The sequence below is a fragment of the Babylonia areolata genome, chromosome 12, assembly GCF_041734735.1.
Source record: "Babylonia areolata isolate BAREFJ2019XMU chromosome 12, ASM4173473v1, whole genome shotgun sequence".
Taxonomy (NCBI): domain Eukaryota; kingdom Metazoa; phylum Mollusca; class Gastropoda; order Neogastropoda; family Buccinidae; genus Babylonia; species Babylonia areolata.
In genome coordinates, this window is record NC_134887.1 from 42,471,822 (window position 1) to 42,492,001 (window position 20,180).

General features: G+C 43.9%; 1 protein-coding gene across 3 annotated transcripts in view; it reads right to left on the bottom strand.

Annotated features, from left to right (window-relative positions):
• Positions 1 to 16: 16 nt before the first annotated feature.
• LOC143288645 (rab5 GDP/GTP exchange factor-like) overlaps positions 17 to 20,180 on the bottom strand; it is a 31,506-nt gene continuing 11,342 nt past the window's right edge. For 2 of the 3 annotated variants that reach the window (XM_076597312.1, XM_076597311.1), the window contains 6 exons: positions 17,046 to 17,176; positions 15,160 to 15,417; positions 13,280 to 13,507; positions 11,746 to 12,002; positions 6,190 to 6,372; positions 25 to 1,929 (listed from right to left, as the gene is read on the bottom strand). In XM_076597312.1, the coding sequence (XP_076453427.1) occupies positions 1,384 to 1,929; positions 6,190 to 6,372; positions 11,746 to 12,002; positions 13,280 to 13,507; positions 15,160 to 15,417; positions 17,046 to 17,176 (1,603 nt within the window). In that variant the 3' untranslated portion in view covers positions 25 to 1,383. Of the gene's footprint in view, positions 1,930 to 6,189; positions 6,373 to 11,745; positions 12,003 to 13,279; positions 13,508 to 15,159; positions 15,418 to 17,045; positions 17,177 to 20,180 lie in introns of all 3 variants that reach the window. The other variant, XM_076597313.1, reaches the window with a different exon arrangement.

Here is a 20,180-nt window from a genome sequence, read left to right on the forward strand (position 1 = left end):
GACACTCATTCCTGGTCTATCTCTGCCAAACACTCATTTCTCATCTTTCTCTGCCAAACACTCATTCCTCGTCTTTCTCTGCCAAACACTCATTCCTGGTCTTTCTCTGCCAAACACTCATTCCTGGTCTTTCTCTGCCAAACACTCATTCCTGGTCTTTCTCTGCCAAACACTTATATCTATCGTCTTTCTCTGCCAAACACTCATTCCTGGTCTTTCTCTGCCAGACACTCATTTCTCATCTTTCTCTGTCAAACACTCATTTCTCATCTTTCTCTGTCAAACACTCATTTCTCATCTTTCTCTGCCAAACACTCATTCCTCATCTTTCTCTGCCAAACACTCATTCCTCGTCTTTCTCTGCCAAACACTCATTCCTCGTCTATCTCTGCCAAACACTCATTCCTCGTCTTTCTCTGCCAAACACTTATATCTATCATCTTTCTCTGCCAAACACTCATTCCTGGTCTTTCTCTGCCAAACACTCATTCCTGGTCTTTCTCTGCCAAACACTCATTCCTCGTCTATCTCTGCCAAACACTCATTCCTGGTCTTTCTCTGCCAAACACTTATTCTTTCTCTGCCAAACACTCATTCCTCGTCTTTCTCTGACAAACACTTATTCTTTCTCTGCCAAACACTCATTCCTCGTCTTCATTCCTCGTCTGTCTCTGCCAAACACTCCCTCCCTGTCTGTCTTTGCCAAACACTCCCTCCCTGTCTTTCTCTGCCAAACACTCCCTCCCTGTCTTTCTCTGCCAAACACTCCCTCCCTGTCTTTCTCTGCCAAACACTCCCTCCCTGTCTTTCTCTGCTGAACAGCCATTCCTTGCCTTTGTCTGCCTTCCACTCCCTCCCTATCTTTCTCTGCCACACAACTCATTTCTCTCCTCTTTCTCTGCCACACAACTCATTTCTCTACTCTTTCTCTGCCACACAACTCATTTCTCTCCTCTTTCTCTGCCAAACAACTCATTTCTCTACTCTCTCTCTGCCAAACAACTCATTTCTACTCTTTCTCTGCCACACAACTCATTTCTCTACTCTCTCTCTGCCAAACAACTCATTTCTACTCTTTCTCTGTCACACAACTCATTTCTCTACTCTCTCTCTGCCAAACAACTCATTTCTACTCTTTCTCTGTCACACAACTCATTTCTCTACTCTCTCTCTGCCAAACAACTCATTTCTCTCCTCTTTCTCTGCCACACAACTCATTTCTCTCCTCTTTCTCTGCCACACAACTCATTTCTCTACTCTTTCTCTGCCACACAACTCATTTCTCTCCTCTTTCTCTGCCAAACACTGACTCCCCTTGCCTGTTGGCTTACCCAGACACTACCTGGGTTCCCATCACCCACCACCCCCACCACCTGCTAATATTCATGACCCATCAGAAGCCTCCTCCATCGGGGTCTCTAGTTCCCCACTTTGGCACTCCGCCGATACAGGCGCCTGAACACCGTCCATTTCTGGCTCAGCGACCTCAGGGGGACCACCGTCAAAGACGCCTGGAAACATCTCCGCCTGTGGAACGGCAGCCAGGCCTTCAGATGACGGCGTGGATGATGGTTCACACAACACTGTCACCCCCCCTACCAGCTCAGCTCCAACTGGCTGGGGTTTGATGGGGGAGGGAAGGGTGGGGGGAGGTGGGGAGGAGTCCGTCATGTCCTTTTTTGGAGTGCTGGTGCAGGTGCCACCGGCGGCTGGGATGGTAGCCGGGGCTGCGGCTGGCAGGGGCTGGAGGGGGGAGGGGAGGTTGGCCTCACACGAGTCGCTCTCCTCCGCGTCCAGGTCGACCTTGACCTTGCGGGGCCGGATGGTGAGGGGTGTGCGCTGCAGGACGTTGGCGATCTCGGCGCTGAAGTTCTGGTTGAAGTCGCGCATCTCTTGCTGGAGCTGCAAGGCCTCCGCCATCACTCGCTCCTGTGGGAAGGAAGGGGGAAATGGTCAGTTCTGGGCCTGAAGGGGGTGGCAGACAGAAGGGGGGGAAGGCAGGGGGGGCGGGGGGGGGGGGGCCTGAAGGGGGTGCAAGACCAGGTGAGATGACAGACAGAAGGGGGGGGAAGGCAGGGGGGGGGGGGGGCCTGAAGGGGGTGCAAGACCAGGTGAGGTGACAGACAGAAGGGGGGGAAGGCAGGGGGGGGGGGAATGGTCAGTTCTGGGCCTGAAGGGGGTGGAAGACCAGGTGAGGTGACAGACAGAAGGGGGGGAAGGCAGGGGGGGGAATGGTCAGTTCTGGGCCTGAAGGGGGTGGAAGACCAGGTGAGGTGACAGACAGAATGGGGGGAAGGCAGGGGGGGGAATGGTCAGTTCTGGGCCTGAAGGGGGTGGAAGACAAGGTGAGGTGACAGACAGAAGGGGGGGAAGGCAGGGGGGGGGCCTGAAGGGGGTGCAAGACCAGGTGAGGTGACAGACAGAAGGGGGGGAAGGCAGGGGGGGGAATGGTCAGTTCTGGGCCTGAAGGGGGGTGGAAGACAAGGTGAGGTGACAGACAGAAGGGGTGGAGAGGCAGGGGGGGGGGGCCTGAAGGGGGGTGTCAAGACCAGGGATGGAGGTTGACAGACAGAAGGGGGGGAAGGCAGGGGGAGAGGGAATGGTAGTTCTGGGCCTGAATGGGTGTGCAAGACAAGGTGAGGTGACAGACAGAAGGGGAGGAAGGCAGGGGGGGGGGGTCTGTCTGGTGCCTGAAGGGGGGTGCATAGACAGGTGATGTGACAGACAGAAGGGGGGACAGGGCAGGGGGGGGGGGGGGAATGGTCAGTTCTGGGGGCCCTGAAGGGGGTGGCAAAGACAAGGGTGAGGTGAGCAGACAGAAGGGGGGGAAGGCAGGGGGGGGGAATGGTCAGTTCTGGGCCCTGAAGGGGGGCGCAAGACAAGGTGAGGTGACAGACAGAAGGGAACAGGCAGGGGGGGGGGGGGGGAATGGTCAGTTCTGGGCCTGAAGGGGGTGCAAGACAGGGTGAGGTGACAGACAGAAGGGGAACAGGGCAGGGGGGGGGGTCAGTTCTGGGCCTGAAGGGGGTGCAAGACCAGGTGAGGTGACAGACAGAAGGCGAGGAACTGCAAGAGACTCAGAATACACATGTGGGAGTGACTGATCTTTGTAAGAAATGCATAAACTATCCAAGTATAATTTATCTTAATACTTTAACAAACAGGGGGAAAATATCTTTGAACTAATGAAAGTTGACAAAAGGCATGACTGGCATACACAACTAAAACGTGCACATGCATGTGCCTGTGCACACACAAACATACACACTGTTCCCACAGATAATGTTTTGTCTACCGACAGATAGAGACTGACTAAAAAACAAACAAAAAAACTTACAAGGATTATCAAACCTCAATATGTATGAAGAAATTATACTAGATATAACAATACCATAATTGTTCATATCAACTAACTGTTCAGGCATAACACTAGATATAACAAACCATTATCATTTACATCATGAACTATTCACAAAACAATAGCATTACACTAGAAATAAAAAAAACATTGCTGTTCTCATAATTCAATTGTTCAGAAACTATATACATTTGATATAACAAAATATTTTTGTTAAACATCATCTAACTGTTCACAAACAATACACTTGATTGTTAACAAACTACTGTTTACATCATCTAACTGTTCACAAACATGCAAAATATAACAAACCATAGTTGTTCACATCACCATTTTGTTAACGAACAATTTGCATGCAATGTCAAATTCAGTGACTTCATTCTATATGCTTTTCAATTCGTTGGCTATATTGTATATGTTTTTGTCCAAGCGTGAACTTTTTGCAAAACATCAACAGAAACACCCACCTAGCAATCAACATTTTGTTTGTTAACTGCTCACCACTCTCCCTCACTTCATCTGGTAAGTGCTCAATGACTCAACACTGGTGTTCATGTATGGTAAACTACTCCTTTCTGATGATTTATTCACACACCAACATTGACAAAAGAAATCATTATCATTCAATCATTCATGATACAAGCTTACTCATCATGACCCGCCCCCCTCCCCCTTAGCCCCCGCCCCCCCAGCCCCAAGAAAAATACCCCCTTCCTGGGAAAAGAAAAGAAAAATTAGGATTAGTGTGAGTCTGTCCACGAAAGAAACTGACCACAAGATTCCAAAGAATGCATATATCAGTCTGTCCACACAGCCACACACATGTCCACCAGTCTTCTTACACATCTGTCCTGACCTTTCAAGCTGTCAACTCATTCACCAGCTACACTGACCTGATCATTCGCAAAGCACGAATGAATACGGACACACAACTACAAAAATCCAACAAACTGATCAATTCCCCATGCCAAACTACAGGTGTCACACCATCTAAAAATTACCATCACACTAATCAACTATGCATCCCAAATTACCATCAAACTACATGTGTCATGCCATCCCAAACTCCAGTCAAATCATGTGTACCGTGCCATCCCAAACTAGTGCTAAATTACGTGTGTATAGCAATATTAAAACTACCATCACACTTATCAACTACACACCCCAAACTCCAGTCAAATCATGTGTACCATGCTATCCCAAACTATTGCTAAATTACATGTGTAATGCCATATTAAAACTACCATCAATCTTATCAACTACAAACCCTAAACTACTGTCAAACTACATATGTTATTCCATCCAAAACTACCTCCAAATTATGTGCTTAATTCCCTCTTAAAAAAATCATCACACTGATTGACTAAGCATTCCAAAGTACAGTTAAACTACATGTGTCATGTTGTTCTAAACTACAAGTATCATGCCATCCCAAACGACTAACAAATTAATGTTGTCATACCATCTAAAACTATAACCACACTCATCAACCACGCATCTCAAACTACTGTCAAACTACATGTCATGCATTCCAAAATTACAGCCAAATTAGGTAGTGTAACACCATCTCAAATGCATCAAACTCATCATGCATCCCAAACTACTGTCAAACTAAGTATATCATGCCATCTTAAAACTACCATCACATCCATGCATCCCAAACTACTGTCAAACTAAGTATATCATGCCATCTTAAAACTACCATCACATCCATGCATCCCAAACTACTGTCAAACTAAGTATATCATGCCATCTTAAAACTACCATCACATCCAGGCATCCCAAACTACTGTCAAACTAAGTATATCATGCCATCTTAAAACTACCATCACATCCAGGCATCCCAAACTACTGTCAAACTAAGTATATCATGCCATCTTAAAACTACCATCACATCCAGGCATCCCAAACTACTGTCAAACTAAGTATATCATGCCATCTTAAAACTACCATCACATCCATGCATCCCAAACTACTGTCAAACTAAGTATATCATGCCATCTTAAAACTACCATCACATCCATGCATCCCAAACTACTGTCAAACTAAGTATATCATGCCATCTTAAAACCACCATCACAACCATGCATCGTGTCCCAAACTTCTGTCAAACTTTGTACGTCATGCCATCTTAAAACCACCATCACTCAAACTTTGTACGTCATGCCATCTTAAAACCACCATCACAACCATGCATCGCGTCCCAAACTTCTGTCAAACTTTGTACGTCATGCCATCTTAAAAAAAAAAGACAATCACAACCCTGAATCCCTAACTGCTGTCAAATTAAGTATGTCACTAAATTATATCATTACAATTTTCTTCGTGTTTCTCTTTCATGAAGCCAATACCTCAGGAGACTGTCAATTTCATTTCATGTTAATATTGATAGTAGCATTAGTTAACTTATTTGTATATTCATTTGTTTGATTTCTTTACTTTCTGTTTATGAATAAGTTATCTGATACAAATGATAATATGGTTCATCAGCCGTCATGTTAAAATTGAAGAGCAATGTGTGAGCAGAGTATAGGCTTTAATCTTGTTGGTGCTCCTTTGTCTTTGTTGCACTGTAATCATGTGTACTGCTGAGCAATTTATGATGACTTAAACCAAGTATGTCATGCTGTCTTCAAACTACCATCAAAACCCGGCACCCCAAAACTCCAAACGGAGCAAAACCACTGGGTTGGTCCATGCCATCTAAGCACTGCACTCTGAAGGGAAGAAAAGAAAGGGAAGGATGGGGGTACCTGCTTTCGCTTCAGCCCAGTGAGGGCCGTGAGGTTACGGTGCATCACAGTGGCACACGCTCGCACGGGCCAACATACCTGACGCTGCTTCAGCTCCGACAGCGTCTTCAGGTTGTGCTGCATCAGCCTCAGCCCCTCGCAGATGTGCTCCCCGCTGCTGCCCGGTGGGGTGGCCTCCCCTGACATGTAGCGGTCGTACTCCGTCACCGAGAGGCTGAGCGACTCGGCGTTGATGTTCTCGATGAAGGACACCGCGCAGCACTGTGAGAGACAGAGAGGAAAAGACAGCCATGATGACACTGCACAGCACTGTGAGAGACAGAGAGGGAAAAGACAGCCATGATGACACTGCACAGCACTGTGAGACAGACAGGAAAAAGACAGTGATGATGACACCACACAGCACTGTGAGAGAGAGAGAGGAAAAAGACAGCCATGATGACACTCGACAGCGTTTCAGGTGTGTGGCATCAGCCTACAGCCAAACGCAGGATGTGACCACCCCGTGTGGCCGGGGGGTGGTCCCCTGCACATGTGGGAGACGAGAGGAGAGACGGAGCCATGATAGACACCCGCAGCACTGTGAGAGACAGAGAGGAAAAGACAGCCATGATGACACTGCACAGCACTGTGAGAGACAGAGAGGAAAAAGACAGCCATGATGACACTGCACAGCACTGTGAGAGACAGAGAGGGAAAAGACAGCCATGATGACACCGCACAGCACTGTGAGAGACAGAGAGGAAAAGACAGCCATGATGACACCGCACAGCACTGTGAGAGACAGAGAGGGAAAAGACAGCACATGGATGACACCGCCAGCACTGTGAGAGACAGAGAGGAAAAAGACAGCCATGATGACACTGCACGCCTGGGGGGATGGACACTGCACAGCACTGTGAGAGACAGAGAGGAAAAAGGCAGCCATGATGACACATGGGGGGATGGACACTGCACAGCACTGTGAGAGACAGAGAGGAAAAAGGCAGCCATGATGACACATGGGGGGATGGACACTGCACAGCACTGTGAGAGACAGAGAGGAAAAAGGCAGCCATGATGACACATGGGGTGATGGACACTGCACAGCACTGTGAGAGACAGAGAGGAAAAAGGCAGCCATGATGACACATGGGGGGATGGACACTGCACAGCACTGTGAGAGACAGAGAGGAAAAAGGCAGCCATGATGACACATGGGGGGATGGACACTGCACAGCACTGTGAGAGACAGAGAGGAAAAAGGCAGCCATGATGACACATGGGGTGATGGACACTGCACAGCACTGTGAGAGACAGAGAGGAAAAAGGCAGCCATGATGACACATGGGGGGATGGACACTGCACAGCACTGTGAGAGACAGAGAGGAAAAAGGCAGCCATGATGACACTGCACAGCACTGTGAGAGACAGAGAGGGAAAGACAGTGATGATGACACATGGGGGGATGGACACTGCACAGCACTGTGAGAGACAGAGAGGAAAAAGACAGTGATGATGACACTGCACAGCACTGTGAGAGACAGAGAGGAAAAAGACAGCCATGATGACACATGGGGGGATGGACACTGCACAGCACTGTGAGAGACAGAGAGGAAAAAGACAGCCATGATGACACATGGGGGGATGAGGGGGCGGTCTGTCAATTTTTGTTTTTGAGAACATGCAGCAATGTGAGTAACTGAGTGAATGGTTTTGTTGTTGTGGGTGAAGTGAACATTAAACACTCAGATGATTTTCATCATGTGCGCACACACATGTGCGCAAGGGCACGCATACATGCGCATACACAGACACACATGCACACGCAACACACACACGCACACTCACTCACACACATACACACACTCACTCACACACATACACACAAACATGCACACACACACACACACACACACACACACACAGGTACACACAAAAACAAAGACACACGAACACTCACATCTCCCCCTGCCCAACCCCACTCAAAACAGATCCCAACCAAGCCACACCGTATCAAACCCCAAGGGGAGCAAGGGGGCAGAATGCTTAAAATGCTCATCTGCCAACAGTCTGTGAGGGTCTGGGTTCAAATCCCCCTCTTGCCCTTTCTCCCTGGATCATCAAACTGAGCGTCTAGTCATTCGGATGATACGATGAACCAAGGTCCTGTGTGCAGCACGCACTAGGTGCACTGGAAAAGAACCCATGGCAACTGAAGTGTTTGTCCTCTGGCAAAATTCTGTGAGGAGGAGGAATTCTGTTTAATGTCCTGTCACACATATCGGTGGTTGAAGACATTTTGTTAAAGTATTTATGAATACAATTGAGTATTATCGGTTAGAAGGGGTGGGTGATGTAAATGAATGGAGGGTTGGGGGAAACTGGGCAAATGAGGGTCAAATGAGGGTGAAATTTGAAGAAAAAAATCTAAATACGATTACAGGAAATTACTTAAAGGACTTGGTAAAAGAGAAGTGGTTAAAGTGACAAGCGAAACAAGTGATAATGAATTGTGTGAAAGAAATCCTCTGTGACAAATACATATGATGCACTGGAGGTCTGACCAGTGCTTTGGGTTATGCTGCTGTTGGACACAATATGCAGCACTGGAGGTCTGACCAGGTGCTTTGGGTTATGCTGCTGTTGGACACAATATGATGCACTGGAGGTCTGACCAGTGCTGTGGGTTATGCTGCTGTTGGACACAATATGATGCACTGGAGGTCTGACCAGGTGCTGTGGGTTATGCTGCTGTTGGACACAATATGATGCACTGGAGGTCTGACCAAGTGCTTTGGGTTATGCTGCTGTTGGACACAATATGATGCACTGGAGGTCTGACCAAGTGCTTTGGGTTATGCTGCTGTTGGACACAATATGATGCACTGGAGGTCTGACCAGTGCTTTGGGTTATGCTGCTGTTGGACACAATATGATGCACTGGAGGTCTGACCAAGTGCTGTGGGTTATGCTGCTGTTGGACACAATATGATGCACTGGAGGTCTGACCAGTGCTTTGGGTTATGCTGCTGTTGGACACAATATGATGCACTGGAGGTCTGACCAAGTGCTGTGGGTTATGCTGCTGTTGGACACAATATGATGCACTGGAGGTCTGACCAGGTGCTTTGGGTTATGCTGCTGTTGGACACAATATGATGCACTGGAGGTCTGACCAGGTGCTGTGGGTTATGCTGCTGTTGGACACAATATGATGCACTGGAGGTCTGACCAGGTGCTGTGGGTTATGCTGCTGTTGGACACAATATGATGCACTGGAGGTCTGACCAAGTGCTGTGGGTTATGCTGCTGTTGGACACAATATGATGCACTGGAGGTCTGACCAAGTGCTGTGGGTTATGCTGCTGTTGGACACAATATGATGCACTGGAGGTCTGACCAGTGCTTTGGGTTATGCTGCTGTTGGACACAATATGCAGCACTGGAGGTCTGACCAGGTGCTGTGGGTTATGCTGCTGTTGGACACAATATGATGCACTGGAGGTCTGACCAAGTGCTTTGGGTTATGCTGCTGTTGGACACAATATGATGCACTGGAGGTCTGACCAGTGCTGTGGGTTATGCTGCTGTTGGACACAATATGATGCACTGGAGGTCTGACCAGGTGCTGTGGGTTATGCTGCTGTTGGACACAATATGATGCACTGGAGGTCTGACCAAGTGCTGTGGGTTATGCTGCTGTTGGACACAATATGATGCACTGGAGGTCTGACCAGGTGCTGTGGGTTATGCTGCTGTTGGACACAATATGCAGCACTGGAGGTCTGACCAGGTGCTTTGGGTTATGCTGCTGTTGGACACAATATGATGCACTGGAGGTCTGACCAGGTGCTCTGGGTTATGCTGCTGCTGGACACCTGCCTCACAGAGGTGCTGTGTGGTGTAGCATACATGGAATTGTCCAAGGCAGTGATGTCTCCTTGAGAAACTTAACTGTCCAAACTCAGTGATGTCTCCTTGAGAAACTTAACTGTCCAAAGGCAGTGATGTCTCCTTGAGAAACTTAACTGTCCAAAGGCAGTGATGTCTCCTTGAGAAACTTAACTGTCCAAGGGCAGTGATGTCTCCTTGAGAAACTTAACTGTCCAAAGGCAGTGATGTCTCCTTGAGAAACTTAACTGTCCAAAGGCAGTGATGTCTCCTTGAGAAACTTAACTGTCCAAACTCAGTGATGTCTCCTTGAGAAACTTAACTGTCCAAAGGCAGTGATGTCTCCTTGAGAAACTTAACTGTCCAAAGGCAGTGATGTCTCCTTGAGAAACTTAACTGTCCAAACTCAGTGATGTCTCCTTGAGAAACTTAACTGTCCAAACGCAGTGATGTCTCCTTGAGAAACTTAACTGTCCAAAGGCAGTGATGTAAAACGGCAAAAATCAATGGAAAATTGTCAATCACTGCAGAAAAAACAGGGTGATTCACTAAAACGGCAAAAATCAATGGAAAATTGTCAATCACTGCAGAAAAAACAGGGGGATTCACTAAAACGGCAAAAATCAATGGAAAATTGTCAATCACTGCAGAAAAAACAGGGGGATTCACTAAAACGGCAAAAATCAATGGAAAATTGTCAATCACTGCAGAAAAAACAGGGGGGTTCATTAAAACGGCAAAAATAATGGAAAATTGTCAATCACTGCAGAAAAAACCAGGGGGTTCACTTAAACGGCAAAAATCAATGGAAAATTGTCAATCACTGCAGAAAAAACAGGGGGGTTCACTAAAACGGCAAAAATCAATGGAAAATTGTCAATCACTGCAGAAAAAACAGGATGGTTCACTATAACGGCAAAAATCAATGAAAACTGTCAATCTAATCGGTCGAACAAAGCTTCGTTTTCATGCTTCTGGAAACCTTAAACAGTTCAGTTTAGACCACCATCTGTACCAAGCAAGAGTAAACAACATTAGAATAGTGTGTTGGTAAAAGAACAACACTCATACCGTGTCCACAAGGGGAAGTAATCACGGTACAAGTTGACTCGTACCCGGAGTAGAAAGAGTTAAGGCCTGACAAGTGCGTTGGGTTATCCAGTCTGGGAGGGACGCTCACTCAGTCTGGCTCCGTGACTAAGCCATTATTGTCGTTAGTCTCAAGGCCTAACTAAGCGCGTTGGGTTACTCTGCTGGTCAGGCATCTGCTTGGCAGATGTGGTGTAGCGTATATGGATTTGTCCGAACGCAGTGACGCCTCCTTGAGCTACTGAAACTGATACTGAAACTGAAACTGTCGTTAGTAGGGGGCTTAGTAGGTGGTGTCCTAAGTACATTGAATCAGAACAGGCATTACTGAACACCACCGAAGTGACCCAGGAGCAATGCAGGGTCTCCTCTGGTGTGTGGCCTCCAGGCTACCTAATATTGATGGTTACCTGCGGACTGCCGACACTGGAACTAAGACGAACGAACCTGGGCGTGGCTGTGTATGGGGGAATCTACATGAGTGGCATGGGAGTAATGCCACTGAAACGGTGCAGATGATGGGGCAGCAAAAAAAAGAGAAGAAAAGTGCGTTGGGTTATCAACAGTCAGACACCTGCCTAGCAGATGTGGTGTAGCGAACAAGGATTTTTCTGAACACAGTGACGCCTCCTCCAGAAAGTGAACTGAGCTGAAAGTGAAAAGCAAACCCACCAGGTTGGTGAAGTAGTAGCCAGCCTCCCCGCTCATCAGGCGGCTGGGGTTGGCGAAGCGGGTGATGTACTGGATGTTGGACTGCAGCAGAGGGGGGTTTGCCTTCAGCACCACAAAGATGAGGGCTGGCAGGAACTCGTCGGCGCTGGCCGGTGCGCCTTTGGACTCCTTGAGGATGGAGAAGATGTGCTTGCTGCAGCGCACGATGCACGCCAGCTTGTCCTGGGTGGCTCGCTTGCTGTCCATCTGGATGATGTCTGTGACCAACAAAATAATCACAATACAAATATTGATAATTAGAATTTTTTGGTTAATTCCTGAAGTTATGTTTTATCTAACACACTTAGCAAGATCCACTAGAAATGCAAACTCCGGCAGGGGTCTGATTCCTGTCCTGTGTAAAATACTGCTATGCTCAGGCGGAGAAATTGCCAGCAGCCGCAGCTGTCCATTGATTGATGATCATTCTCTATTATTGGATTTTGTCATGTCTTCCATAAGGGCACAGGAATATCCCACTTGCTACTGTACATTTATACAAGGTTCCTGTGGACTTCAGGTTATGCCATATAAGGACCTTGTAAAGACTTTTAAAAACCATTTCCTCACTTTGTAATGACTTTTAAAAAACATTTCCTCACTTTGTAATGACTTTCACCCGTTGAAGACAAATGGAGTGTTATCCAGCAAACTACACATTGTGCATAATCAATGTTTATATTTTGAACTTTGATGAGCCAGTCCCTATATTCTTCTTCTTTAATGAAGCCAACAATCCTGAAATGCACACCTCCCAGAGAATTTGAACAAGCTTGGACAAGCACAGGTAGTGGTGGACACAGAAACCACACTTTGGAAAGAGTAAATACTGACATGCTTGAATGTCATCCACTGTCTTGGAAGAGGTCCACGTTTAAAGTTTAAAGTTTAGGAATGGTAAGGAAAGGTAAGAAGGGTGCGTTGAGCGTTGCTGCTGCAATTTTTGGAGGGGGAGGGCGGAGGGGGGGGCGCGAGGGGGAGTTTGCCCTTTCTTTTGTTTGGCCAGCGTAAAGACTTGCACAGATCTTGGTGTAAATGAAAGCACTTGAAAGGCCCATGATTTTTGTTGTTGTTGTTGGTTTTTTTTGTCAGCCTAAGGACTTGTAACAGGGGATGTGCTTGTGGATGTGTATGTGTGTGTCTACATCTTGTGTGGGTGTGGGTTTGTGGGTTGGAGGTGGAGTAGGATATCTGTGCATGCGAGTGTATTCGTGTGTTTTTAGTATGCATGCGTCTTTATATTTTTCATTGTTAATGCTTAGGGTTTTTGTATAATTAGATTTGGCGTACCAAATGTCCTTTTATTATCATTTTTATTATTATCTTGGTGTAAATCTGTGCACTTGTAAGGGCCAACTTGGGAAATTCAAAATGTCAGGACTTGTAATGGCCCTACAAACCCTGTTTATGTATTGCTTTCAAACATACCACACACCGAGGAATACCTGTCGCTGCTGTACATTTTAACACTGCTGTCAAACACGCCCACACATACCGGTGATGGCGGTGTCCAACTCCTGGCGGATGGCGGGCTCCGCGTCATTGATGACCAGGTCCAGCTGCTGGGCGGTGACCCAGTGCAGGCTGCGGATGCGTGTCTGGATGGCCAGGTCCTTCTCCTCGTCCCCCGTGGTGATGGGGCAGAACAGGCTGCGGTACAGGCGCGTCAGCACGTAGCGCTCCGTGTAGTCCAGGATCTTATCCTGCACGTCCTGGCTCAGGCCTGGGTGACACACCACCACAAAATGCCCAAACACACAATCACTCCCTCCCCCCCCCACACCCCCCAACCCCAAAAATTCCTTGACCACACGTAGAACAAAACCCACCAACCTGATTCCACAAGTGACACACCACACACCACAAATCACATTTGTATAGTCTTGTGCCTTATAAACCTTAAGGAACATTTCATGACAATAAAATATTCTATTCTATTTCAATCCAATCCACACCTCTAAAAACATGGCCTGTGTGGCTAATGAACGTTTCATGACCATAAAGTATTCTATTCTATTCTGTTCAATCCACACCCTTTAAACATGGCCTGTGTGGCTAATGAATGTTTCATGACAAAGTATTCTATTCTATTCTGTTCAATCCATACCTCTAAAAACATGGCCTGTGTGGCTAATGAACATTTCATGACAATAAAGTATTCTATTCTATTCTATACACACCTCTAAAAACATGGCCTGTGTGGCTATGAATGTTTCATGACCATAAAGTATTCTATTCTATTCTGTTCTATCCACACCCTTTAAACATGGCCTGTGTGGCTAATGAACATTTCATGACAATAAAGTATTCTATTCTATTCTATCCACACCCTTTAAACATGGCCTGTGTGGCTAATGAACGTTTCATGACAATAAAGTATTCTATTCTATTCTGTTCAATCCACACCCTTTAAACATGGCCTGTGTGGCTAATGAACATTTCATGACAATAAAGTATTCTATTCTATTCTGTTCAATCCACACCCTTTAAACATGGACTGTGTGGCTAATGAACATTTCATGACAATAAAGTATTCTATTCTATTCTGTTCAATCCACACCCTTTAAACATGGACTGTGTGGCTAATGAACATTTCATGACAATAAAGTATTCTATTCTATTCAATCCACACCCTTTGAACATGGGCTGTGTGGCTAATGAACATTTCATGACAATAAAGTATTCTATTCTATTCTGTTCAATCCACACCCTTTAAACATGGACTGTGTGGCTAATGAACATTTCATGACAATAAAGTATTCTATTCTATTTAATCCACACCCTTTGAACATGGACTGTGTGGCTAATGAACATTTCATGACAATAAAGTATTCTATTCTATTTCTATTCAATTTAGCCCATTAAACATGGCCTGTGTGGTTAATGAAAGTTTCATGACAATAAAGTATTCAAGACAGCACTCAAAACTTATCTTTTTAAACTGTACTTTTCTCACTGAAACTTTTCCTGCATATGCTTGCTGTGATCTTATTGCCAGATGTGCTCTTTGTGTTGACTGTATGAATTTGTGATGATTTTTTAGTTGTGCTTTTTTGTGATACTTCCTTGGTGTTCTTTTTCACTTTTAATGTGATGTGCCTTGTTTTTGCTGTGGTTTGTTCTGTGTGATTTGAGACTGTGATGGTGCCTGTGTTGATTTACATATTTTTATGTCACTTAGTCTTAAATATGTATATTTTAGCCAATGTCATGTAAGACTGTGTTACTTTGTACATATCTTTACGTCACTTTGTCTTCAATTTGTGTTTTATTGTAAAGCGTGGTGATCCCCATCTGAGATGGGGATACTGTGCTACATAAGCCTGCATTTTATTATTATTATTATTATTCCAATCTGTTCCATTCAATGCACACCTTTAAACACGGCCTGTGTGGCCATCCTGTCAGACAGGTTCTGATAGAAGTCCTGCACCATCTCTGACAGCTCATCGATGGGCATGTCGATGCTGTGCTGGACTCGCTCGATGAACCCCCTCACCATCTTTGACACCTCCATGGCGGGCGGTTTGCGCAGGGTGCGCAGAAACTCGGCAAACTCCCCGCCCACTTTCTGGCTCTCTAGGCTGGATCGGCGCGACTCTTTCGGCGCGGAGGGTGAGGTGGAAGACGATTCTGTGAGAGAAAATCAAGGATAACATAAAATTTTCTTCTTCTTTTTTTTCTAATCATCCTTGATGATACCATGAACATTTTTTTTTTTTTATTGTCTTTTTTTTCCAGCAGGAAATATACTCCCAACCCACTTTCTGACTCTCCAGACAAGATTAGTGTGACTCTTTTGGTGCCAATGTTATGGTGGAACTGGAAGACAACTCTATGAAACAAAATTTAGGAAACAACATAAAAATTTCTTTTTCTTTTTAAAAAAAATCATCTTTGATGATTCCGTGAGAGAAAATTTAGGATAACACAGAATTTTCTTTTTTTAAAATCATCTTTGCCAATTCTATGAGGGAAAATAAAACTACAATAAATTTTACTTTTTAAAAATCATCTTTGATGATACCATAAATGGTTTCTTTTAATTTTCAACAGAAAATACGGCACTATCTGGCTTTCCAGGCTTGATCAGCATGACTCTTTTGGTGCCGAGGATGAGGTGGAAGACGATTTTGTGAGAGAAAATTAAGGACAACATACTATTTTCTTCATTTTTTTCTTCTTTTTAAAAAAAAAATCATCTTTGATGATACCACTTTTTTTTTTTCAACAGGAAATATGGCACTTTCTGGTTCTTGAGGTTAGATCAGTGTGACTCTTTTGGTGCCGAGGGTGACGTGGAAGATGATTATGTAAGAGAAAATTAAGAACAACATAAAATCTTCTTCTATTCTTTCTTTTTTTAAATCATCTTTGATGATACTATAAACGCTTTGGGTTTTTTCTTTTCATCTTTTTTTTCCCAACAGGAAATATGGCAAATTTCCCACCCGCTTTCTGGCTCTCCAGGCTAGATCGGCATGACTCTTTTGGTGTCTAAGGTAAGGCGGGAGACGATTCCGTCAGAGAAAATTAAAGGATAAAAGAAACTTTCCGCTTCTTTTTTTTCCCCTGCAGTTTCTTTGCTGCAAATGACACAGAGTTGTATGTACATATGAAGAGAGTATTCATCTATTTTCTGGCTATTGATGCTTTGTACACAGAATATAAAACTTCTTTTTTATCATCATTTTTCCCCCAGCAAGAAAATCAATTTTCTTTGCTGCAAACGATGCTAACTGTAGTATGTTTATAAGACTGGAGCAAGCAATTCTTTTCTTTTTTTTGGTTATTTTTGATGCTTTGTAAAGATACATAAATATTACTGTCACTCTGATAAAACCTCTCTCTTGTAGCAATCAGAAATTATTTCAAAACTCACCTTCAAACTGAATGTTTTATTATTCCTTAATCACTACAAGCTACAGTCAAAACGGGACTTATCCCAATCCAAGCAGAACAGATCAGTGGATTTTGGGGTTTTGTTGCTGTTCTTTTACAATCCGCAACACATACAAAGCATCCCACAAAAAGTAAGTGAAATGATAGAAAGCAAATGTAATTATAGAAAACAAATTGAATTACAGAGAACTATTTGACAAATTCAATAAAATGAATTATGACAGAAAATGTCAAACACATTAAGCGGAAAACGTTTGGGAAAGAAGGATAACAAAATTGTCGAAAACAAATCTTCTCTAATTACAGAAAACCACCGACAAAATTCAATGAAATGAATGATGATAGAAAATGCTCATCACCTTTAGTGGAGGAAGTTTTGGCGAAGAAGGACCTGACAGTGTTGGATCTCTTGTTGGCCTGCTGTGTCTTCTTCATCTCAAACTTGGAGAAGGACGGCGGCTTGCTGTCTTCAGGCTTCTCCGTCTCAAGCCTGCACACAGGACAGACAGGGGGCTCAAGTCTTCAACACAACAGTCTGACCACCGCAACAGCTGAGGGGTTAAAGCCCTGGCTTTTCAATTTAAGAGTCCTCATTTCCAGTCCCAGTCATCTTATCTGGTGAGTTGAATTAGCTTAAATTTAAAGGTGGAGATTCTTCTGATCTCTTTCTCCAACATGTGTGCAAACCTCGCTGGTGCCTGTATGTATGCACATGCAAAGATCAAATACACATGTTTAAGATCCTGCTACTCATGTTTACAGTCAGTGGGTTAAGGACACAATAACATACCCAGCATGCCCATACCCCAAAACGGAGTATGGCTGCCTACATGCTGGGGTAAAAATGGTTGCCTACATAAAAGCCCACATGTAATTTCTACAAGTGAAAGTGGGAGTTGCAGACCATTAAGGCAGAAGAACAACTTTCACCAGACCATGAAGACAGAAGAAGAACAACTTTCACCAGACCATGAAGACAGAAGAACAACTACTTTCGCCAGACCATGAAGACAGAAGAAGAACTACTTTCGCCAGACCATGAAGACAGAAGAACAACTTTCACCAGACCATGAAGACAGAAGAACAACTTTCACCAGACCATGAAGACAGAAGAAGAACAACTTTCACCAGACCATGAAGACAGAAGAACAACTTTCACCAGACCATGAAGACAGAAGAACAACTTTCGCCAGACCATGAAGACAGAAGAAGAAGAACCTTTGGCTGTTTCAATGTTTGGGTCTCACCGCCACACAGTTACTTTTTCTTCCCCCAGTGTTTATCCGACACAGCATTCAACACCGAAAACAGCCTGGAGTATAGGTGGAAAGATTAGAACCTCTCTGACTCTGACCAGGGCAAGAGTATTGTGCTGCACAACTTCTGATAACGCATCAAATACGCATCCCCTGACACTTTGAAAATGGACAGAATGCAAAGCATGTTCATCAAGACGGTCTGTGGGACGGTCTAACAATTTCCTGAATGAACACATAAAAAGAGTGTTGATCATGTAGCAGTGCTTCAGTCTGATAATAGGATCATCTGCTACCAAAAATGAGCTGCTTCCTTCGCTTTTTTAAGCCCAGAAACCTTGATGATGTCTTGAAGTAATGCCTGCCTTTGTATGTGTACAAAAAATGCAGATTTTATCAGAATGTGCAGCATTCCAATGACGCTCTGAAGGTAGTCCGGGATTCCCTAGAATTATGGTAAAAGAATCCTTGGCACCCCGAAGATTTCAACTTATCAGAAGCCTTGCACTGGGTCAGTAAACATTTATGAATTTGAAAAATATATATATATATATATATTTTACAACCTCAGGTTAAGAAATACTGAACTCACCAAGAAGCAAGCCCTGTTAATAAAATATCAAAAGAAAGTAGTTTCTATATAATGTAAGGTCATAGTTTTAGGATACATTTTTTAACAGAAAAATAACATACAATTTCTGAACATCCATTTCAAAAGTATTTCACAAATGAAGCCCCATTCGAAAAGTATATCCCAAATGAAGCTGTACTCCGTTTATGTTGAGGAGGCATAAGCAAATTTGTTGTTTCCCAAACTGAGTCATGTCTTTTTCCTGATTTACTGCCAACAGGGGAGGCTGACCGGATGACATCCTGTGCATGCAGCATCACATGCTGAAAATGAAACCTTTTATTTCCACAAAGGGAAACAATGACACCAGCCACACTGAACAGCAGCAGGAGATGCATTCATAATAAATGAAATACAATGAAGACACCACAATACATTGTGCACACTATGATGCTCTTATCTATGATACATATTTTTATCTCTGAGATGCACAATCAAAAGATACTTGTTTTTTTTTCTTTCTCTCTAGAGTTGGGTAAATTTAGGAGAAAATCATATATTTTTAGTATTTGGAGTCTTTCTGAATTTAAAAAAAAAAAAAGTGTTTTATTTTATTATTTTTTCTTCTTTTCTTTTTCTTTTTATACTTTTTTTTAAAAGTATTACATTCATGTGAATGTTGACGGATATTGGCATTTCACAACATGATCAAACACTGAAGAGGCCCAGATGCCAGTTGCATTGCTTGGTTCTAACTTTTTGACAGTTACACATGACTAAATACCTACACTGACTGAACTACCGTACTACGCCACTGGTCAGTTCCATACTCCACACAGTTAGTAGCGGGTTACGACCATGCTAGGCTCTTCTGTCCAAGCAATGCAACTGGCTCCAGAAGAAGACAGCTTGAAAGTGAAAGAGATAAAATTCAGTTCTGTGCTATAATACTCAATCGTCAAATAATGAAATATCATGGGTGGGAGTGACTGACTGAAGTAACTATAACTGTAACTGAAAAGTTTGCGGCAGGGGCCACCTAATCAAATATGTGCCTGTCATAAAACAAACTCCCTCCCCCCACCCCTTTCCCCACAAAAGAAAGAAAGAAAGAAAAAAGAAACAAAACAAAATAAAATCTAAAACAAAATAAAATACGGAGGGGAACTATATATATATATATATATATATATATATATATATATATATATATATATATATACACACACACACACACACACACACACATATATATATATATATATATATATATATATATATATATATATATATATATAACAAAAGAATATATATATAAAGACGAACAAAAAGAAAAGAACCAAAAAGCTATAAAGAAATATCTATAAAACAGAAATACTCACATCACTGACAAATCATGAACAGGGGTTATGGACAATGTATGACATCAGGTAATTACTGTCAAGTTAATGGACACATGCTGTCCACTTGGGGTTCTGACAGCAACACACACACACACACACACATATAGTCTACCTCCCAACTGACCTGGATGAGTGGACTGACCAGTCATGACAGCGGCTGTCAGTTTGACAGATCCATGAATGCCCAAAGGCAACACAAAACCTGACCCGACAGTTTCTGAACTGTGCTACCTTGTGGATGTTTACTGTACTGTATTTTGTGTT